The following is a 22,851-nucleotide window of genomic DNA, read 5'->3' as shown; positions in this document are numbered from 1 at the left end:
GGCAGAATATATAGCATTCTTCTCTATATCTTTTCCAGAGTTCCTAAATATGTGATTAAAAATATTAATAAATCTTTCCTCTGCAAAATTTGCTCCATAGAAAGTAAAATTCTAAAATATTTATTTTTCTAATATTATACAATATTGACCTAGGTGACATTTGTAGAACACTCCACCCAGCAACAATATAATACACATTCTCTTACACTGCATATGCAAAATTCATCAAAAAAGGGCATAATCTGGTTCATAAACATGCCTCAGCAAATTAAAACAAACTAAATCTTATAAAGTATGTTCTTTGATTATAGAAAAATTAAATCGCCCCATAAAAGGTGATTCTGGTGAAGTCTCAGATAGAAATGAGGGACATGTTATTGGACAATGAAGAAAAGTCTATTCTTGTAATAAAGTGGCAAAGAATTTGGCTGAATTGTTTTTGTGTCCTAGTGTTTTGTGGAAGGTAGAACCTGAGTGATGAAATTGGATATTGGCCAAGGAAATATCTGTGTGAACTGCTGAAGATATGGCTTAGCTTTTGTTGACTGCCTACTGTAAAATGAAAAATGTAAAGAAAAAAATGCAATATCCGTGAAGTGCAGCAAAGTGAATCACAATAAAAAGAAGTATGTCTGTATTAATATCACACAAAATCAACTTTAATCAAAGGTTTTGCCAAGAACTAAAGAAAGATGATACGTAATTAAAAAGGGGTCAATTCATCAACATAACAAATGTTAAAACAATCCGTAAATGTGTATGCAACTAACCACAGAGCTGCAAAGTACTTGAAGCAAATACTGTTATAATGAAGAGGAAAAGTACACAAATCCACATTACGGTTTAAGACATCAACACTCTTCTCTCAGTAACTGACAAAGTAGACAAAAATTGATAAGGAAATATATCTATTAGCAACATTATCAATCATCTTGACCTACTTGATATTTATAGAACACTCCACCCAACAACAGCATAATACACATTATCTGCCACTGCATATACAAAATTAATCAAAAAAAGAGCACAATTTGGTTCATAAACACACCTCAACAAATTTCTAAAAATAAATCTTATAAAGTATGTTCTTCGATTTTAAAAGAACTGAACCACAAGTTGATAACAGAAAGATATCTGGAAAATCCCCAAATATTATGAAATTAAACAACAAGCTTCTAAATGACCTAGGAATTAAAAAGAAGTACAAAAAACTTAAAAATATTTTTTTTTTAAATGAAAACATTAAAAAATTGGTGAGATGCACATAAGGCAATAATTGGGAAAAATTTATAGATTTAAATTCTTAATTAGAAAATAAGAAAACAAGAAAACGATAATCAGCCCTACCTTAAGACATTGGGAAAAAGCTAAGTAAAGTAAACCAAATAAAAGCAGAAAAAAGGAAATAATAAAGAAACTAATGAAATTGCAAACAGTAGAGAAGTCAATAGAAACAAGTCAGTTCATTATAAAGATATGTAAAAATTGGTAAGCCCTATAGAATTATTCAGAAAAAAGAAAGCACAAAGTTGCAACACTAGGAATGAGAAGGAAGATATTACCACAGACCTATTAAACATAAAAAAAGATAAATAAATGCTATGAATAACATTATGCCAATAAATTTGCTCATGTAGATAAAATGGATAAATCTTTTTGAAATACAAAAACTTTCAAAGCTCATTCAAGAAGATACAAATGTCTGAAAAGTACATATCTAAAAATAATAACATCAATTTAAACAGATTTTGCCAGAAAATAACAGATTCTGCTAGAAAATAGAAAAAAAGGAAATGTTCCCAAATTTTTTGTAATGAATCCAGCATATGCTGATAACAAAACCAAAGACATTATTTTTAAAAACTGGACAAGTTAGAGTTTCCTAAAGTGAACTGGAAAAAAAAAAAAATCAGACGAAAGTCCCTCAAAACAAGAATTAAAAATCTTTCAAAAATGGAATTCAAGAGTACCTAAAACCGATATTATATAAAAACAAGTGAGGTTTATCTTAGAACTACAAAGTTAGCTAAAAATTTGGAAACCAATCAGTATAACTCATAGTATTTACAGACCAAAAAACAAAACAGAAACAAAAACACTCCTATATGATCATCTCAATATATTCAGAGAAAGCATCTGAAAAAAACTTAATCTTATTTCATTATTTAAAAAAAGAAGAAGGAGGAGGAGGAGAAGGAGGAGAAGAAGGAGAAGAAGAAGAGGAGGAGGAGGAGGAAGAAGAAGAAGAAGAGGAGGAGGAGGAGGAGGAAGAAGAAGAAGAGGAAGAGGAAGAAAGAAGAAGAGGAAGAAGAAGAAGAAGGAGAGGAAGAAGAAGAAGAAGGAGAAGAAGGAGAAGAGGAGGAGGAGAAGAAGGAGAGGAGAAGAAGGAGAAGAAGGAGGAGGAGGAGGAAGAAGAAGAGGAAGAGGAAGAAGAAGAAGAAGAGAAGAAGAAGAGAGAAGAAGAAGAAGAAGGAGGAGGAGGAGGAGGAGGAGGAGGAGGAGGAGAGGAGGAGGAGGAGGAGGAAAGCTTTCAACAAGCTAGGGATAGAAGAAAAGTTTCCCAAGTATATAAAGCTCTTCTAAGGAAATCCTATAGCTAATATATACAGTGGTGAGACTGAATGCTTTCTTTTAAAGCTCGCAACAGAGCAAGGATGTCTGCTCTTATTACTCCTATTTGTATTGGAAGTCCTAACCACTGCAATAAAGCAAATAAAAAAAAAAAAAAGAAGAAATATAAAACACACAAAATGGCAAGGAATAAATTGCTTTTATTAACATACTATAAAGAAAATTCTTGAGAATCTGCCATAAAGAGACTAAGATGTACATTTACAAAAATCACAGAGTGAAAGGTCATACATAAAAATCAAACGATTTCCATATATAAGCACCGAACAAATAGGTACTGAAATTGTAAAAGCAGTAACATATACAATAGCACTGAAAATTATGAAATAATTATCTGTGAATCTAACAAAATTTGTAAAATATTTAAATGGAAAAAAATTTAAAGCATTTATGAAAAATCAAATAAAACCTTAAAAATTGATAAAGATATATTATGCCTAATTAGAAAAGTTAATCTTGTTAATTTGACAATTCTTTCCAAGTTTAACTATATATTCTCAGCAAGAATCAACTATCAATCATAAAATGTGAGTCCTTCAGCTTTTTATTGTTTCTCAAAATTATTTTGGCTTTTCTAGGTCATTTGTTCTTAAATATCAACTTTAGAATTTTTTCTCAAAAAAAGAAAAAATCCTACAGTTATAAAACTTAGAAAATAGAAAAGAAAATACTTTTGTTCTCAAAGTAGAAAACATTTTGTAGATAGGAAATACACACCTATTAGAATGGCTAAAGTTTTTGTTTTTTTCCTAAGGGAAAATAACTAGAATATTCATATGTTGGTATTGGGAATGCAAAATGGTACCTCCACTTTAGAAACTGGTTTGGGAGAAATGAAGTTAAACATTAAAAAATGCACAGATAAATGGAAGGACATTCCATGTTCATAGATTGAAAAAACGAGTATTGTTAAAATGCCCATACTACCCAAAGGAATCTACAGATTCGATGCAATCCTGTGAAAATCTCAATGGCGTTTTTCACAGAAAAAAAAAAAAAAAAAGTCCTAAAATTCATCTGGACTCACGAAAGACCCCAAATAGGCAATGTAATTCTGAACAAGAACAACAATGCTAGAGGTACCACTCTCCCTGATTTCATAGTATACTACAAAGGTATAGTAATCAAAACAATATGGTATTGGCATAAAATCAGACATATAGACCAATGCAACAGAAGAGAGAACCCAGAAATAAACTGATGCATCTATGCCAACTGATATTTTCCAAGGGTACCAAGAATACACAGTGGATAAAAGATAGTGTCCTCAATAAAGAGTATTAGGGAAACTAAACATCCACATGCAGAAAAATAAAATTGGGCCCTATTTCACTCCATTCATAAAAATCAACTTGAAATGGATTGAAAACTTAAATATAAAACTGAAACATTAAAACTCTTAGAAGAAAACACAGGGACCAAGCTTCTAAATATTAGACTTGGCAATGATTTATTGGATATGACATGACAACAAAAGCAAAGGCAGCAAAAGCAAAAACAGACAAGGGGATTACATCAAACTAAAAAGCTTCTGCACAGTCAAGGAATCAATTAAAAAATTAAAAGGTGGTCTACGAAATGGGAGAAAATATTTGCAAACCAGGTATCTGATAAAAAGTTAATATCCAAAGTTTGTAAGGAACTCCAAAAACTCAATAGCAAAAGACCAAATAATCTAGTTTAAAAATGGACAAATGACTTGAATAGACATTCCATCAAAGAAGACATACAAATGGACAACAGGTTTATGAGAAGGTGAACAACATTCCTAATCATCAGGAAAATTCAAGTCAAAACAACAATGAGATATCACCTCACATCTGTTAGGATGGTTGTTAGGTTGAATAGAAAGTTGGGTGTCTCCACTGAGAAACCCTTTGGGCTAGGGTTGACTCCAAGTTCTCAACTGTCAACTCACCGAATTATAAAAATAACTATTAATTACCAGTGATTCTTTGGCAAAATCCCCTTAAAACACATTCCTGCATATATTTCACACCCAGGTAGTTAGTCTCAATCATGATAATTGCATCTCTGTGGCTAAGGTCTGTTCAAAAATGGACATGCAATTCAACTCTAGCCAGTGATATGTGAGGGACAGTTGGGAAATTGTTGAGAAAGACTTCTTTTCTTCTAAAATAAGTCAAACTGAGAGATAACTCCTTATTGTTTTCTCTGAATATTGTTGTGTCCTGATGTGACATCTGAGACTGCTATAACTCTATGAGAAGCAAACGATAAGAGAAACTAACCTGAGGAGAATGTGGACTCACAAATAATACCAAAGTAGAAAGACAGAAGTAACCAGGGTCTCATATCACACATTTGAGGGGTTGGATCAAATGTCACTGAGAACAGCCCAGCTTTTGGTATTACTAGTATATTAAATAATAATTTTTCATATTGTTAACACCAACCAGCGTGGGGCTGAAGTTTTAATTAATTGCAATTGAAAACACCCAAATGAATACACATACTTAAACATTAATTCCCATAGCCTCAAGAATCTTCCAAAAATATGGAAGGCTTTTTATCTGAAACTTCAATAAAGGTTTTAATTCAAACTCTATTATAACACAATTTTTGATAGTTCAAACAAGGACTTCTATTATACGTATACAAAAACATTTTTTAAAAAATACTATAACCCACCAAAGAGAGACACTTCCTGTATATTTTATGCAATTTAAAGCACCCATTACATATGCTTGATATACTAATTACAATACGTTTCTAGCAATTCTTTGAAAACAGGTCTTTAGTCATATGCTTGGTAAGTAATTCTGAGATTTCTTAATTCATTCAAAAAATGCTTACTGAAATTTTTTGCTGGCTGAAGGTGAAATGGTTAATCATAGATACTCAAGGAGTTTATAGGCTGGGGGAAATACAAATATTAAAAAATGTATATGTAAACAATTAACATAATAAAAATGGTAACAGAAATGGAAGGTGCTCTTATATGTCTGTAACAAGGAAATATTATCTAGAGTGAGGGGTCAGGGAAGGTTTTTCTGATAACATTTAAATGAATACCTGAAGGATCATCTAATTAGGGTGAAAGTAAAAGGATGAGTTGCACATCTCACACTTTAAATCAAAAGCTAAAAATAATTAAGCTTAATGAAAAAGTCACATTGAAAGGTAAGAAAGGCTGAAATCTAGGCCTCTTGTACCAAACAGCCAAGTTATGCAAAGAAACAGTTTTGAGTAAATGAAAAGTGTTATTTCAGCAAATAAACAAATGATAAGAAAGTAGAACAGGCTTATTATTGATACGGAGTAAGTTTTGTGGGCTAGATAGAAGATCAAACCAGCCACACATAACATGTGTTAAGACCAAAGTCTAATCCAAAGCAAGGCCCTAACTCTAATTCTTTCATTCTATAAAGGCTGAGAGAGGTGAGGAAGCTGCAGACAAAAATTCTGAAGCAAGCAGAAGTTAGTTCATGAGACTTAAGGAAAGAAACCATTTTCATAACGTAAGAGTGCAAGGCAAAGCAGTAAGTGTTGATGTAGCATCTTCAGCAAGTTATCCAAAAGATTACTTAAGATCCCTGATAAAGGTGGGTAAACTAAATAATAGATTTTCAATGTAGGCAACTTTCATAGCTAGAGGGGAGAAGTCAATGCCTAGCTTCAAATACAGGCTGACTCTCTTGTTAGGAGCTAATACAGTTATTGACTTGAGGTTGAAGCCGACACTCATTTCCATTCCAAAAATTCTAGGGCCCTTAAAAATTATGATAAATCCACTTTGCCTGTGCTCTATAGATGGAAGAACAAAGCCTGATGACAGAACATCTGTTTACAGCATGGTTTACCAAATATTTTAAGCTCACTGTTGAGACCTATTGCTCCAAAAACAGAGAGATTCCTTTCAAAATATTACTGATCATAGACGATGCATATCTGGTCATCCCAGAGCTCTGAAGGAGATCAATGTTGTTTTCATGCCTGCTAACAGCAGTCTATTCTGCAGCCCATGGATCAAGGAGGAATTATGACTTTCAAGTATTGTTATTTAAGAAATACATTGATAAGACTATAGCTCTCACAGCAGTAACTGAAAGCTTTCTGGAAAGGATTTACCATTCTAGATGCCACTAAGAACATCTGTGATTCATGGAGGGAAGGTCAAAATACCAAAATTAACAGGAATTTGGAAGAAATTGATTCCAACCCTCATGGATAATTTTGAGGGGTTCAAAACTTTAGTGGAGGAAGTAACTGCAGATGTAATGGATAAAGCAAGATAACTAGATTTAGAAGTGGAACCCGAAGACATGACTCAAATGCTGCAATCTCATGATAAAACTTGAACAGACGAAGAGTTGCTTCTTATGGATGAACAAAGAAAGTGGTTTTTTGAGATAGAATCTATTGCTGGTGAAATGTTGTGAACACTGTTGATATGAAAAGAAAGAAGTTAGAATAATACATATGCTTAGTTGATAAAGCAGTGGCAGAATTTCAGAGAACTGACTCCAGCTTTGAAAAAAGTTCTACTCTGAGCAAAATGCTATCAAACAGCATCACATGCTACAGAGACATTTTTATGGAAATAAAGAGTCAATTGATGAAACAAGTTTCATTGTCTTATTTTAAGAAATTGTCACAGCATATCAACTTTCAGCAATCACCACCATGACTAGTTAGCAGCCATGAATGCTAAGGCAAGATCCTCACCTGCATAAAGATTACGACTCACTGAAGGCTCCAATGATTGTTAGCATTTTTTTCATCAATAAAGTATTTTTCATTAAGGTATGTGCTTCTTTTAGATATAATGTTTTTGCACATTTAATAGACCACAGTATAGTGTAAACATAACTTTTACATGCACTGGGATATGTAAAAAATTTGTGGCACTCACTATTTTTTTGTGATATTTATTGCAGTGATCTGGAACAGAAACTGCAATATCTTCAGGGTGTGCATGTATTAAGTCTCACCTCCCCTTCTATATGCTCCACCCAGTTGGCTGGATCCATACTTCTTAGGTCTATTCTTTTTTTTAGCTCTATGAGATATTTCAATGGCTTCTCAATTAATTGTGTTTTTTAAAACTCAATTTGAATTCTTTCAACCAAGATAATTTTAACCACCCACATCTAACAGCCCGTAAAATGTTTCTTGAGGAATCAAATTCTGTTACTTGTGACTGAGTATGGGAAAACATTTAAGGAGACAAAAGCAGAATTAAAACTGTGACTGAAAAAGAACGGGCGGATCACGAGGTCAGGAGATCAAGACCATCCTGGCTAACACGGTGAAACCCCATCTCTATTAAAAATACAAAAAAAAATTAGCCGGGCTTGGTGGTGGGCTCCTGTAGTCCCAGCTACATGGGAGACTGAGGCAGGAGAATGGCGTGAACCCTGCGGGCGGAGCTTGCAGTGAGCCGAGATGACGCCACTGTACTCCAGCCTGGGCGACAGAGCGAGACTCCGTCTCAAAAAAATAAAAAATAAAAAATAAAAAAACAAAAAAAAGAATTCATAAATCGTCCAGTACACTCTCTTCTGAAAAATATGTTATATTACTTGTTGATGTTGAATATTTTTGGTAAGCTATTCCTAGAAATAATTCAATATTTTGTTTCCTATTCAAAGTTATATTAATAATACATTTCAATTTATAATAAACACCAGTTTTATTTTATCTTATATATATATATTATGGAGGCTAAACATAATGTGCTATGGCTATGCATTTTCTGGCAAAATAAGTAACTAAATACATAAAAATAAATTTTAAAACACAGTTGTTTTAAATAAGCAGCCAGTGTTCTTCACTTAGCTTCCTGTATGATTGATTTAAATATTTGTATTTCAGTGGTATTTTGCAATCCAGTTCAGGGGGAGGAGCTATGATTAAGATATAATTGTCCTAGAGAGATGTGATCAGCAATGTTCACAGCTAATATAATCTGCATATTAAATAAACAAAATTAACATGTCCCAGAATTTGCCTGTCACATTTCTAAAGGGCCATGTGTGAAAGAGGTAATGAGTATGTTAGAGTGCTGCATACGAAGACCTTTGAGAGCTTCTCATTCTTGGAATGCTCCCCTCTAATGCCAAGTGGCCTTATCATTGCCCAATTAACTTAAAAAACAACCCAAATGCTATTTCTTAAGATTTATAATTTTTAAATAACCACTTTTTTTATTTTTGAAAATTTGAGTATATATTAAATGATTCGTTAAGACCTAATTGTTATTATAAAGTCACCTAATTCTCAAGATGTTTTAAAAGATGTAAGATATAGTATAGGATAACACAGAATAATTATATTTTAACTGTTGAGCTTTAAACAAAAAATACCTTACAAACCGTGTGTATAGTTAAAACAATGTAAGTATTAAGCTTTGTCTGTGTAAGAATACCTAAAATTCTATTATTGAATTTCATATTCTGATAGACCTTACTTTTATTTTCATAAGTAGATCAATAGAAATTTACTTCTCTATTTGCATGAAAATCCATTAATTTATTATAGTACTGTATCTGGCTATAGATAAAATACTGAAAAATAATTACAGCCAGAAAAAAAAAAGCTTATTTCATAGCTGTATGAATGATAATACCAATATTTCATTAAGTATACAGAGGGATTTGGAATCTAGCTTTCATGTATTTTCTCCTAAGCAGTTAAACATTATAAATGAAAAAAGTTTTCTCAATATTAGCATATGAATCAAAGAAAATGCAATTCTAATAGGTAGATTCCATTCTAAATAATGTTTATGTCATTTATTCTAATGCACAGATAACACATAACTCAAGCAGATAAACCACTACCAGGCATCTATCTAGAACAACTCCTAATACATGCCTGTTAAATGAAAAACTTCATCTTACCTAACATTTATTAAATTACTTCCAGAAAGGCAATCATGGATATAAAACACTTTATTTTTATTGGTTTAGACATATGCACATTAATGCTACCTGAATTCCTAATCCACTTTAAAAAAATGTTTTTGAGGGAATGTTAGAATGACGCTTTAGTCTGAACTCTGACTTACCATTATCAGAAATAATACCTACTTCAGTTTGTTCAAGTTGGGTAGTGAGATAAGAACATAGTCACAGTTGCCTTTACTATGTTTCTTGATAATGAGCTGCAAGCCTTTCTTAGCCATTCAGATTTCCAGATAATGCCCTAAGAGAGTCAGGGTAAATAAATCCCCACAATACAAAAGAAGAGAGCAGCTAATAATCCATTATCTTCTGTGTTGCCACAGTTTCGTTGTAAGTAATGTTTCGCGTTCTTCTAAAAGGTGTTGTCAGTAGGAGAAATATGGTAACTAAACAGCTAAATGAATTAAAATGAGAAGAAATTAATGGTTTTGGCAATATTTAAGAAGTAGTACACACTGACTAAATTCTTGCTGCTCTTACTAGATCAAAAAGTAAAGAACACAAGAGCAGTCCTAAGCAAGAATTAGTTGCCCAAAAAGAATAAATCATGAAAGTCAAGAAATCTAAGTCTATGTCATCTAAAGAGGACACATTTCTTGAGTTAACTTTACTGAAAAAGATTCTGCTCATTGTGTGAAAAAGTGAAAGTACTTGTCTCAACCATTTTTACTCGATAATATCCCAAGAGCCCAACCACAACATCCCATGAGTTAATATTTTTTAAAGTGATATGATATACAAGCCATGAAACAAAATACATTGATCTTTCCTTTACCCAGCAGAAATCATGGCCAAAGCAACTGAAGTTTGAGATTGGAAATTAAAGCATAATCTGGGCCTACTAACCACCACAAAGCAAGATTATGGAAGAATGAATGATAAAAGGGAGGGGAAGGTAGGCAGTAGGGCCGCAATAGGACAGGAAATGTCTCACTGATTTGCCAGAGAGGAGAGATAGATGATACTGTTGACGTGGTTTCAAGGTGGTGTCTATGCTAATACGGCAAACTCAATCCTTAACAAGCCTCTACAATCTATTCAAGTCTATACATATGACTGAAATGAATTCAGTGTTAAAGATAGGAGTATCATAAATAACTTATATTTAATCTATTTTTTAAAACCTTTATCAAGGTCAGGCATGGTGGCTCATCCCTGTAATCCTAGCACTTTGGGAGGCCGAGGCAGGTAGATAACCTGAGGTCAGGAGTTCGAGACCAGCATGGCCAATATGTCGAAACTTCATCTTTACTAAAAATACAAAAACTAGCCAGGTGTGGTGGCGCACGCCTGTAATCCCAGCTATTCAAGAGTCTAAAGCAGGAGAATCACTTGAACTCAAGTGGCGGAGGTTGCAATGAGCTGAGATTGCACCACTGCATTCCAGCCTGGGTGACAGTGAGACTCTGTCTAAAAAAAAAAAAAAAAAAAAAAAAAAACCTTTATCAAGATAAAACTGTAGGGGTCAAGGGCATGGTGCCTCACACCTATGATCCCAGCACTTTTGAGCTCAGGAGATCGAGAAAACCCCATCTCTACCAAAAATACAAAAAATTAGCTGTGCGTGGTGGTGTGCGCCTGTGGTCCCAGCTACTCCGGAAGCTGAAGTGGGAGAATTATCGTTTGAGCCTGGGAGGCAGAGGTTGCAGTGAGCAGCGATCATGACAGAACAAAACTCGGGCAACTGAGTGGAAACTGCAGTCTTAAAGAAAAATATGAAGCTGTAGGTTATTTTAGTTTGTATTGATTCATTGATTCTCTTGTTATTTGACATCAATGTATTACACTAAAGGCTTCATTCATTTGAGCCCTTCTGCCTGTTCAGGTTTATTTGCCTAATTATAAAAAGAAGCAGTGCAAAGCAAATACAACAGTCTGTCAGTGGGCATAAGAGTAGTAGATATAAGAGTTAAGGCAGTTGTTTGGCACCTTGTAGATCAAACGATTAACTAGATTTTGTTTTTTTCTTTTTGCTTACAATAGTATCTAGACACACCCTACACTGTTTTGCACTGAGTTGTTTTTTTTCTATTTTCAGAAGTGAATGCTTGCCAACTTGCTTCCATGTTATCTCACCTGTTGGAATGTATTTCAAAGTAGTTTGACATTCTAAGTATCTAAACCAGCTTTTTTTTTTTTAACCTAGTACAAAAGACTTTTCAATCCTTGATACTTAGTTTGAAAATCATGCATTCTGAATGCTGCATTGATCATTCCATATATTATATTCTACAAAAAATAAAACAAGACCAGGAAAAGACTTCATAAATGTGAACCATATGAAATTACCTGTATTCAATGGTTTTTTTTAACCTACAAATGGGGCAATTTCATATGGTTCCCACTTGTAGATTATACTGTATATTTTTATAGTTATATTTTATTTTTATTTTATATAAAGTACTGAGTATGTGGGCTGCTCCCATCACCTGATAATAATGCTATATAAATTGTTGAATTCTTCAAAATACTCTACATTAAAATTTTAAGCAGTAATCAATTAATTATAAAATTTTCTAAACTTTGCAAAAAAATTAAAGACAAGTCAATAATACGTTTTAAATAATGGCCAACTACAGAAAATTAGTTAAGAGTCAAAGTTGAGTCATACATGATACTGGAAGAAAATATAATACACAGAATCTGAAATAGCACATGCAAATATCTCTGATTAGTCTTTGAATCGAGTTTTGCACCTGGATTTTGAATATGAATGTTCCTTGAATTTAGTTTTGAACCTGGATTTTGAATATGAATGTTCCTGAAATGCTAAGTTGACAATGCTTCATAATAAATATTGAACCCTTATAATGTTTGTTTGATCCAAGCGTATAAAAACTTTCTTGCTATTTGTCCCTAAATATCCATTCACTACCCTAACACACCCAGTCCCACACTCCAAAGACCCAATATCCTTTTTTAAAGACTACTGCAAACAACTGCTTAAAGCAACACAGACTTATCTTCTTGGTCAAGATCTGGTTTCGATGCTGTTTTCCTACATTTGTTTTATAGTGTTAAGAGGTCCTACTTAGATCTTCCCAAGACTTCTTTAAGTGCAATGGGAAGCTATGCCAGTATTTAATGTTTTCAAAATGGATCTCAGAAATTTAGCTTTCATTCTCCTGCAGATAAACAAAAATAAGCAGTAAAATATTATATAAACTGGAGATCGACTTTTTAAAAAGCTAGCCATTAAAGAAATAAAGTGAATTAGCAACATTTTTTGGAAAAAGTACAAAATGTTTACCTCATACTTATCAAAGTCATAATTCATATATATTTGCTTAATTATTTATCGTGTTTCCTCCTCTTCCTCCTATGGTGTTATAACATCATAAAAGTAGATTCTGTTTGTTTTATTCATATATGTGTGTATGTGTGTATTTGTTTAAATGCATCTTATATGTGTATATACACACAGGATATACACACAACACATATGTCTACATATAATATATATAGATATATACATATGTGTATAATGTGCTACTAGTATACTATAAGCTAAATTAAGTATTTGTTGTATTAATGAATAAATGAAACCTTAAAATCTAGTCTATAAGTATCTATCTGATGTTTTTATCTCTTCAACAATAAATCTCCATCAGCACCACAACTTAAGTTTACTTAAAGTACACTCTCTCTAATTTTCAGCTTTGTACTTACTTTCTGAATTACTGAATCTCAAATATCTCACAGGCCTTCTTTGAGAAAATATGCAAGATATGTGCATACATAGACACATAATAAACAGTAAAACTTGAAATTTTCGTTTACTCCTAACCTTTCTTCTTTCCTCAGTATCTGTTCTTTGGTTTTAGTCATATGTAATCATTAGTCAATGTACAAATGTTGAGAGTCTACAGTGTGACAGGCAATGTGTTTGGCACTAGCAATAAAGTGATGGAGCTCTCTGTTTAAGCAGAGACATATAAATGAAAACAAATTAGCATACAAATAGAGGAGTGCCAATAGAAGTATACACAATGTGTTACACATGTTTGAAGAGAGGGCAGCTGTACTTCAGGAACAATTAAGATGTGAAGGTAGGAGAAAAATTTCACAGTAACTTTGTTATATCTTGGAGGAAGACCATGGGGTCTCACTAAATGTCAGGAGGAACATTCATTTTAGGCAGAGGAAACAACAAATACATAGGCAGTCTCTCTGCCACGCCCTTCCTTTAGTTCTGCAAAAAGTGACAATGGCACCACCAAGCTGCACTGGTACACTCCAACGGTTCTAAATTGCGTTATCATTTTTTCCTCTTGCTTAAATCAACTTTTATTATGTAGTATGGAAATTTAACCTGGTGCAAAAGGCCCTTCATAGTCAGAATGATCACTTCAGCTTTATCTGACAACTTCCAACATCTGTTTGTGAGTGTATCTCAAGTCTCATGACCCTTGCAAGGGCTATGTTCTCTCAACCCAGAAAACCGTCTTTCTCCTACTACTAATTCTGCTTGCTTTTAAAAACTAAACACAGTTATTATGTATTCAAAGAAGCTTTTATGAAATTGAAAGTGCACCCCTATAGTAGCATGTCAGTATTTGTTTTTTCCCATTGATCACAATGTGCCATCAGAATGTGGCTTATTGATTTGCCTCATCACAAAGATAAGCATCTCTCTTATCTCTGCCTCACTTGCAGAGGGCACCAAATACAGGGACCCATGAAAAAAACTTGAATAACCTACAATGTGGGATAATTTAAACAGTTCTCTAGTGCCTTAAGAATGCTAATTTGTTCTCCATATTAACTAGCTATTAACTCTTTGAAATCACGGAATTAAGCATTCAAAAAGACTTCAGGGCTATCTAACGCAGTGTTTTAAAAAATATTTTTGATGATAACCCACAGTTAGAAATCTTCAACATCATGGTGTGGTGCACATACTCATATATCTGAATCTGAATCTGAATGTGAATCATATCCATAATGTAATATTTATACTAATACTTAAGAATAGAAAAAAATAAAATTAATACAAATCTTATTTTATTACAGTTTAAATATATCAACAACAAATGAATAATACCAAAATAAACCAAAGAATAAACCAATAAACCAAAAATTGCTTTTAGCTATCCACAAATATTACTTCAAGTCCCATTAATGGTGACAACCTCTCCCCTCATTCATTTACTTATAAACCTTCCCCACATTTCGCAGATAAAAGTGAAGTCTTCAGAAGTACCAGACAAGTGAGTCCAAAGGTGGATCTTGAACACGTCTAAACGCTGGTACTCTTTCTACTTCACCAAAATGAGAAAGACAGGGCTTTTGCTAAGAAGCTATAGTCTATCTGACTAATTAATTCTTTGAGACTAGATCCCTTGGGCAAAATACCTTTACTAATGAATTCAATAAACCCACTGTCTAAGCTTCTTATCTTTATACACAATCTATATTTTTTGACAGAATATTTGTTTTAAAAGCAGATCTGATTTGAAATCTAATTTAGCAAGAATATTTTAAAGCCTCAGAATAATAAATGTTTGAGATGATGAATATGCTAATTACTCTGATCTGATTACTATGTATTACAGGTATTGAAATAGCGCTATGTAGCCCACAAATATGTAGAATTATTATATGTCAACTTAAAAATAAAACAAAAAAATCCTCAGAACTCTAATAAACTCTGGATCAAAGCTGATGAGGCTTCAATATAGAAATTTCATGTTGTAATGATCTTTTCAGGGTGGAAAAGTGAGTGTTTAGAGATGATGCCATAAGTTGGGAAGAGGAGAACCAGGCTGATAGAAAACACATACTGAAGAATTCTGAAATAAATTAGAATAAGAGAACTTCAAAATGTTTGCTAATTTTTTACAGAAATTTTGAGCATATCATATTTATATGAATGATAGTTAAATATAAAAGTTTTTCTTTTTTTATAGAGAATCTTGCATTTATATTGAAAGAGCTTCATAACAATCCTACAAACAAACAGGAACTAACCTCCGCATATTAAAGAAGAAAAAGCAGACGGTGAGTTACTTGCCCAAGATTTTACGACCAACAGGTAACAATCAGGGCAATTACTTTAACTAAATTATAAGGTTTCTCAGAACAGAGACCACACATAATTCCGATTTTGTATCATTTACAGTACCTGGCACAAAATTATAAACAGGTATGAGGAGGGTGTGATGTTTATATTGCTTACTGCTCTATGCCATACATATAACAAACGCTCAATAAACATCTGTGAAACAAATGGATGGAAAGATGTATAAAAGAATAGGAAATGGGAAGAGATTCTAAATGAACTAAGATGCTTATCAAACCATCATTTGTTTTAATTTGGCCAATAAATAACAAATACGTGTAGCAGCTCACCCACTCTGTAAGCATAATACAACACGATAACCAATATCATTGATATCAATATCAAAATGATATCAATTGAATATACTCTAGATAAGAGTGACATAAGCAATTACTGATTTCCAAAAGTTTTTACTGTACATTTTATCTTATTCTGTCTTTATCTTGATAAATAAGAAATATACTTTGTTGTATTTAGTAAGAAGTACAGATAACATGCTATATCATGCTATCATGACGGGGTCTATATGGGAGATTTATGCATGAAATGGACAATCTTCCTCAGGCTCATGCTGTCATTTGAAAGTAAATTAGGGAGGGCAGGAACACTCATCATTTGAGACTGCCAGAGCCTACAGGCTTTAAGTATTTAGGTTAATTGAAGACAAAATCAAATGACTGAACAATTAAAATTATCACAAAATCATGATTAAGTTGGAAACGTCAGTCAGTGCAGAACATGCAGGAAATTTGTGTCTGTAGAAAGATCAAGAACCTTTTTAAGAAACAAGACTAGACTTAGCACAGTTTGAATGAAATCCTTCATCAAATATCAATTATTCCTTTTGAAGTCGATAAAACTATAGCCTGAATATTACCTAACATAAATATATAATACAAATTTATTTACCTTAAATTCAATAATTGATCAATTATTTTGGAGTTCAATTATGACACAGAGTCTAGATTTTGTTAATTTGATAATTTTTACATGAGTATTTTAATTTTAATCATTTCACTCATGATATATACAATAACCTCACTGCTATCATACTTCTATTAGAGTTAAACAAATAAAAATTTTAATAGACTCTCCTCTTAAATTTGTATTTAATTTTCCCAGAATATACTTCAATAAGCAACATATGATAAAAATGTATATCATGCTATGGAACATGGAAAAGTAACTAAATGGGCTATATTAAACACTTTATTCTTTGAAGTATAGGTTTTTCTAAATGTTTTAAATATTAATATAATTAACTTATTACCTCATATCACTTCTATTTCTTTTATTTAGAAACAAAAAAACACCACACTGGCCTCTGTTGTTCAAAAAAATTCTGATATTTAAAAACAACAACAATAGAACTTTAATATGAAATACAATAATACACATTAAAACTCTAATGTTTAAATCAATCTCCACCAGCCAGCATTTGTACTACCTGTCTCAGGAATTGTAAACCTCTGTCCCCACTGATAACCTTTACTGAGAAAAGCTGAATACTTACGCGTACATCATGAACCCAGGACTGGGGCAGCTGCTATTCAGTCACCATCTGATCTGTATCAGCAGGTTAGGACTAGGAGGCTGCAAAATAATGACAGTCACTGGCAACAAGAAAGGAAACAAGTTTGACAGGTTTACTGAGTGAGGTATGCAGTCTTCTAGCCTGATAAGAACATGATCAATTTTGTGCCAACTGGCTCCACACAGGGAAGTAATTGTCAATATCCGCATAGAGAAGCTCCAAGTAGTAGAGGGCTCAGAATGTGCAACTTGTGATGCTTCAGAAGGCCACACTTTTCCAGTTGGGGAAGTATGATAAGCATTGAGGTGTGGCCCCAGTTTGCTTTCAAAAAAAAAACAAAAAAACAAAAAAAACCGACAAAACAAAGCACACTAGAGCACACTGATAGCACTAATTTGTTCGTTAGAAATGTTCCGTCTCTTCCCTTTGAGGGAATAATAAGGTGTAGTGGAGCAGAGAAGACCTAAGTTACAAACCAGGGCACCTGTCTCAGCCATTATTCAGCTTATTGGGATTTACTTTCCTCCTGAGGAAAATGGCAGGGACTAATTCAGCTTTTCTTAATATTGTCCATTTTAGCTCTAAATATAATAAAATGTATTGAAACAATTCATTTACCCAAAAGGAAGGTAAATAACAAAAGCAAAAATGTATTTTCTTTTCTTCTTTCTTATTATTAGGAATAACTTTGTCCATCTTAGTGGTATGAATTCCCCAGTATTTACAAACCATCCCTTTAAATACTTTCATGTATCTGTAGAGAATTCAGTATAAATACATGAACTTCTTATAAAGATTAGAAAAGTTACAAAATAGAAATTACAATTTTAAGAGCTACTAAGGCTCAGAGTCAAAAGATATTAAAGAAAAATGATAAATTTGTATTTTCACTGTATGGAATATCTTCATCTAAAATGCTAAAAATGCAATGTGCATCTAATTGTAACACTTTCATTATAATGCTCTGCAAAGGTATTAAAAGGACAATAGGAGAAAAAGAGAGGAATAAAAAATACACAAAACAACCTGAAAACAACACTATGACTTAAACAAAAGCAGACATATCAATGATAGCCTTGAATGTAAATAAATAAATTAAATTTTCAAAGATACAGGCAACAGATAAAAAACCATGACCCAAATACATGCTGCTTATAAGAAACACATTCTACCTCTGACAAACTGATGAAGTGCTAAATCCAGGGAGAGGATTTAGCAATTCTAAATATATATGTGCCCAACACTGGCGCACCCATATTCATAAAGTGGGATTTATCCAAGGGATGCAAGAATGGTTTAAAATACATAAATTAATAAATATAATATATCACATCAACAGAAAATAAACAGATTCATCACATCAACAGAAGAACAAAAACCAAAACCATATTATCAGTCTCAATAGACACAGTAAAAGCATTTGATACAATTCAACACCCCTTCATCATAAAAGCTCTCAACAAACTAGGCTTAAAAGGAACATACCTCAAAATAATAAAGGCCATATATGACAAGCTGACAGCTAACATTATATTGAATGGAAAAAAAGTTGAAAGTCTTTCCTCTGAGAACTCAAACAAGACAAGAGGGTCCACTTTTACTGCTCCTATTCAGCACCGTAATGGAAGTCCTAGCCAGAGCAATCAGAAAAAAGAAAGAAAGAAAACATATTCAAATTGGAAAAGAGGAAGTCAAATTGTCCCTCATTGCAGATGACATGATCTTATATTTAGAAAAAACAAAAGTCTTTACCAAAAAGCTCTTAGATCTGACATGCAAATTCAATGAAGTTGCAGAATACAAAGTCAACATACCAAAATCAGAAGTGTTTCTATACACCAATAATGAAAGAGCCAAAAAGAAAAGAAGAACACAATCCAATTTACAGTAACTACAAGAAAATAGAATACGTAGAAATAAATTTAGCTGAGGAATGGAAAGATCTTTATAAGAAAAACTACAAAATACCGATGAGAGAACTCAAAGAGGACACAAACAAACTGAAAGACATTCTATTCTCATGGACTGGAAGAATTAATATCTTTAAAATGACCATACTGCCTAAAGCAAGCTACAGATTCAATATGATCTCTGTCAAAATACTAACATCATTTTTCACAGAAATAGAAAAAAGAATCCTAAAACATTATGGAACAAATAAGAACCTGAATAGACAAAGCAATCCTGAATATAAAGAGCAAACTGGAGGAATGACACAACCTGACATGAAAACATATTACAAGGCTATATTAACTAAAATAGCATAACATTGGTATGAAAACAGACACTTACGCCAATGGAACAGAATAGAGCACACAGAAATCAAACCACATATTTAGAGCCAACTGATTTTCAAAAATGGTGCCAAGAACATACACTGGTGAAAGGGCACCCTCTTCAATAAATGGTGCTGGAAAAATTAGATATCCATATGCAAAAGAATAAAACTGGATGCCATCCTTCACCATATACAAAAATTAACTCATAATGGATTAAAGACTTAAACATAAAACCCAAAACTATAAAACTACCAAAAGAAAACATTGGGAAAACATTTTGTGACACTGATCTGGAAAAAATCTTTATGGCTAAGACCTTAAAAGCATTGAGAACTAAAACAGAAATAGACACCTGGGAATATATTAGATTAAAAAGCCTCTGTACTGCAAAGGAAACCATCATTACAGTGAGGAGGCAACCTGTTAAATGGGACAAAATATGTGCAAAATATTCATCTGACAAGAGACTAATATGCAGAATTCACAAGGAACTCAAGCAACTGAACAACAACAACAAAGCACATTAAAAAGTGGGCAAAGGCAGGAGTTCAAGACCAGCTTGGGCAGCATAGTGATACCCCATCTCTACAAAAAATAAAATAAAGTAAAAATTAGCTCGGTGTGGTAGCACATGCCTGTAGTCCTAGCTACTTGGGGGTCTGGGTCAATGGGGTTGTCTCAGCCCAGGAGTTTGAGGTTACAGTGAGCTTTGATTGTGCCACTGCACTCCAGCCTGGGTGACAAAGTGAGATCCTGTCTCTAAGAAAAACAAAAACAGTAACCAAAAAAAAAAATGGAGCAAAGGATATGAACAGGTAATTCTCAAAAGAAGATATATGTGGCCGGGCGTGGTGGCTCAAGCCTGTAATCCCAGCACTTTGGGAGGCCGAGGCGGGCGGATCACAAGGTCAGGAGATCGAGACCATCCTGGCTAACACAGTGAAACCCCGTCTCTACTAAAAAAAAAAGTACAAAAAACTAGCCGGGTGAGGTGGCGGGCGCCTGTAGTCCCAGCTACTTGGGAGGCTGAGGCAGGAGAATGGCGTGAACCCGGGAGGCGGAGCTTGCAGTGAGCTGAGATCCGGCCACTGCACTCCAGCTGGGGGGACAGAGCGAGACTCCGTCTCAAAAAAAAAAAAAAAAAAAAAAAAAGAAGATATATGTGCTGGGCGTGGTGGCTCACACCTGTAATCCCAGTACTTTGGGAGGCCGAGGCGGGTGGACGATGAGGTCGGGAGTTCGAGACCAGCCTGGCTCTGTCACTACTAAAAACACAAAAATTAGCCGGGCATAATGGCGGGCATCTATAATCCCAGCTACTCGGGAGGCTGAGGCAGGAGAATCGCTTGAAACCAGAAGGCGGAGGTTGCAGTGAGCTGAGATTATGCCACTACACTCCAGCTTGGACAACAAGAGCAAAACTCCATCAAAAAAAGAAAGAAAGAAAGAGAGAAAGAGAGAGAGGGAGGGAGGGAGGAAGGAAGGAAGGAAGGAAGGAAGGAAGGAGGAAGGAAGGAGGAAGGAAGGAAGGAAGGAAGGAAGGAAGGAAGGAAGAAGGAAGGAAGGAAGATAAAAGGCAAACAGGTATATTTAAAAATCCTCAACATTGCTAAGCATCAGGGAAATGCAAATCAAAATCACACTGTGATGTCATCTTACCCCAGTTAGAATGGCTGTTATTTAAAAGTAAATAAATAACAGATGCTAGAGAGGATACAGAGAAAATGAAACTCTTACACACTGTGAGTGGGAATGTAAGTTAGTATAACCACTATGGAATACAGTATGAAGAGTTCTCAAAAAACTAAAAGTAGAACTGCCATACAACCCAATAATCCCACTACTGGGTGTCTATACAAAAGAAAATAAATCAGTGTATCAAAAGGACACCTGCACTTGCATGTTTATTGCAGCACTATTCACAATGGTAAAGGTATTGAGTCAAGCTAAGTGTTCATGAACAGACAAATGGATAAAGAAAATGTGGCATATATAAGCAATGGAATACTATTAGGTCATAAAAAAGAATAGTTATATCATTTGCAGCAACATGGATGGAACTGGAGGTCACTGTGTTAAATTAAATAAGCCAGGTGGAGAAAGACAAATTCCACATGTTCCCATGCAGATAGAGAATAAAGTGATAGATACCCACGGCTGTGAAGGGAGTGAGTGTAGGAAGGTCCAATGAAGAGAGGTTGGTGAATGGGTACAAACTTAGATAAAAGAAATGAATTCTAATATCTGATAGTAGACTAGGGCAACTATAGTTGTCGACAACATATTGTATATTTCAAGGTAGCTAGAAGACTTGAAATGTTACGGATATCCCCAAATACCCTGATGTAATCATTACACATTCTATGCATGTAGAAAGCACTCATATGTATTGCATAAATATGTAAAATATTATTTATCTACAAAAAGCAGGGTAACAGTTTGTGTGTGGGAGGGCTGAGGAAGGTACATGGGAATTCCTTGAACCTTCTGTTCAATTTCATGATAAACTTAAAACTACTCTGAAAGAATATAGCATATTAAAAACAAAAATGTGATAAATGATTAAAACATTGAACTATTAGGTCCTAGTTTATGTAGCATGTGAGGATTTTAAAAAGAGTAATCTTCATACAGCTTTACAAGCCTTCATAAAACAAATTCTGAGGGTTGACAGGCATTAGTAATTTATACTATAAAAGTGAAATTACTACACGTGAATTTTCTTTCATTAGCATTCAGCACCCTTAGTTAGACATGTGTTGCAACATGTGGGCCAATACCACACTGTGTTTTTTTATTGTTGTTGTTTTTTGTTTTTTGGGTTTTTTTCGAGACAGATTCTCGCTCTGTCACCCAGGCTGGAGTGCAGTGTCATGGTCTTGCCTTACTGCTACCTCTGCCTTCTGGGTTCAAGCGATTCTCCTGCCTCAGTCCTTCCAGTAGCTGGGATTACAGGTGGGCACCATCACACCGAGCTAATTTTTGTATCTTTAGTAGAGATGGGGTTTCACCTTATTGGCCAGACTGGTCACGAATTCCTGACCTCAAGTGATCCATCGGCCTCGGCTTCCCAAAGTTCTGGGATTACAGGCATGAGCCACCACGCCCAGCCCACAATGGTTTCTATTGCTGCAATGTTGAATGATTTATTATCAGTCAAAAGACAATGCATGTTTGATGCAATACATCAATAAGGAAAAGTCAACGATAAAATGACATTATACCAGGATGTCAAGGGGAGAGTTAAGATACTGCCAAATTGATCATGTTTCTTCAAAATCAAAGAAATTTTTTTTAAAACCCCAACATTTAGAATAGGCTTTCTTAAAGGATTCTGTGCCCTTCCCTGTAATTTTTGACTTTAAAATAAATTAATTAAATGTTTAACTTAATAAATGAGTCATCAGCAAATAATTT

At 33.9% G+C, this 22,851-nt stretch overlaps 1 protein-coding gene across 1 annotated transcript in view; it reads right to left on the bottom strand.

Annotated features, from left to right (window-relative positions):
- TMPRSS11F (transmembrane serine protease 11F) overlaps positions 1-17,335 on the bottom strand; it is a 77,724-nt gene extending 60,389 nt beyond the window's left edge. Inside the window, exon 1 of the mRNA XM_033214544.1 lies at positions 17,135-17,335. Within this exon, the coding sequence (XP_033070435.1) occupies positions 17,135-17,145 (11 nt within the window). The 5' untranslated portion in view covers positions 17,146-17,335. The remainder of the gene's footprint in view (positions 1-17,134) is intronic.
- Positions 17,336-22,851: the final 5,516 nt, after the last annotated feature.

This window comes from Trachypithecus francoisi, unplaced genomic scaffold (genome assembly GCF_009764315.1).
Source record: "Trachypithecus francoisi isolate TF-2019V2 unplaced genomic scaffold, Tfra_2.0 Lachesis_group1, whole genome shotgun sequence".
Lineage (NCBI taxonomy): Eukaryota > Metazoa > Chordata > Mammalia > Primates > Cercopithecidae > Trachypithecus > Trachypithecus francoisi.
Note: the sequence above shows the minus strand (reverse complement) of the source record. Positions and strands in the feature narration are given on the sequence as shown.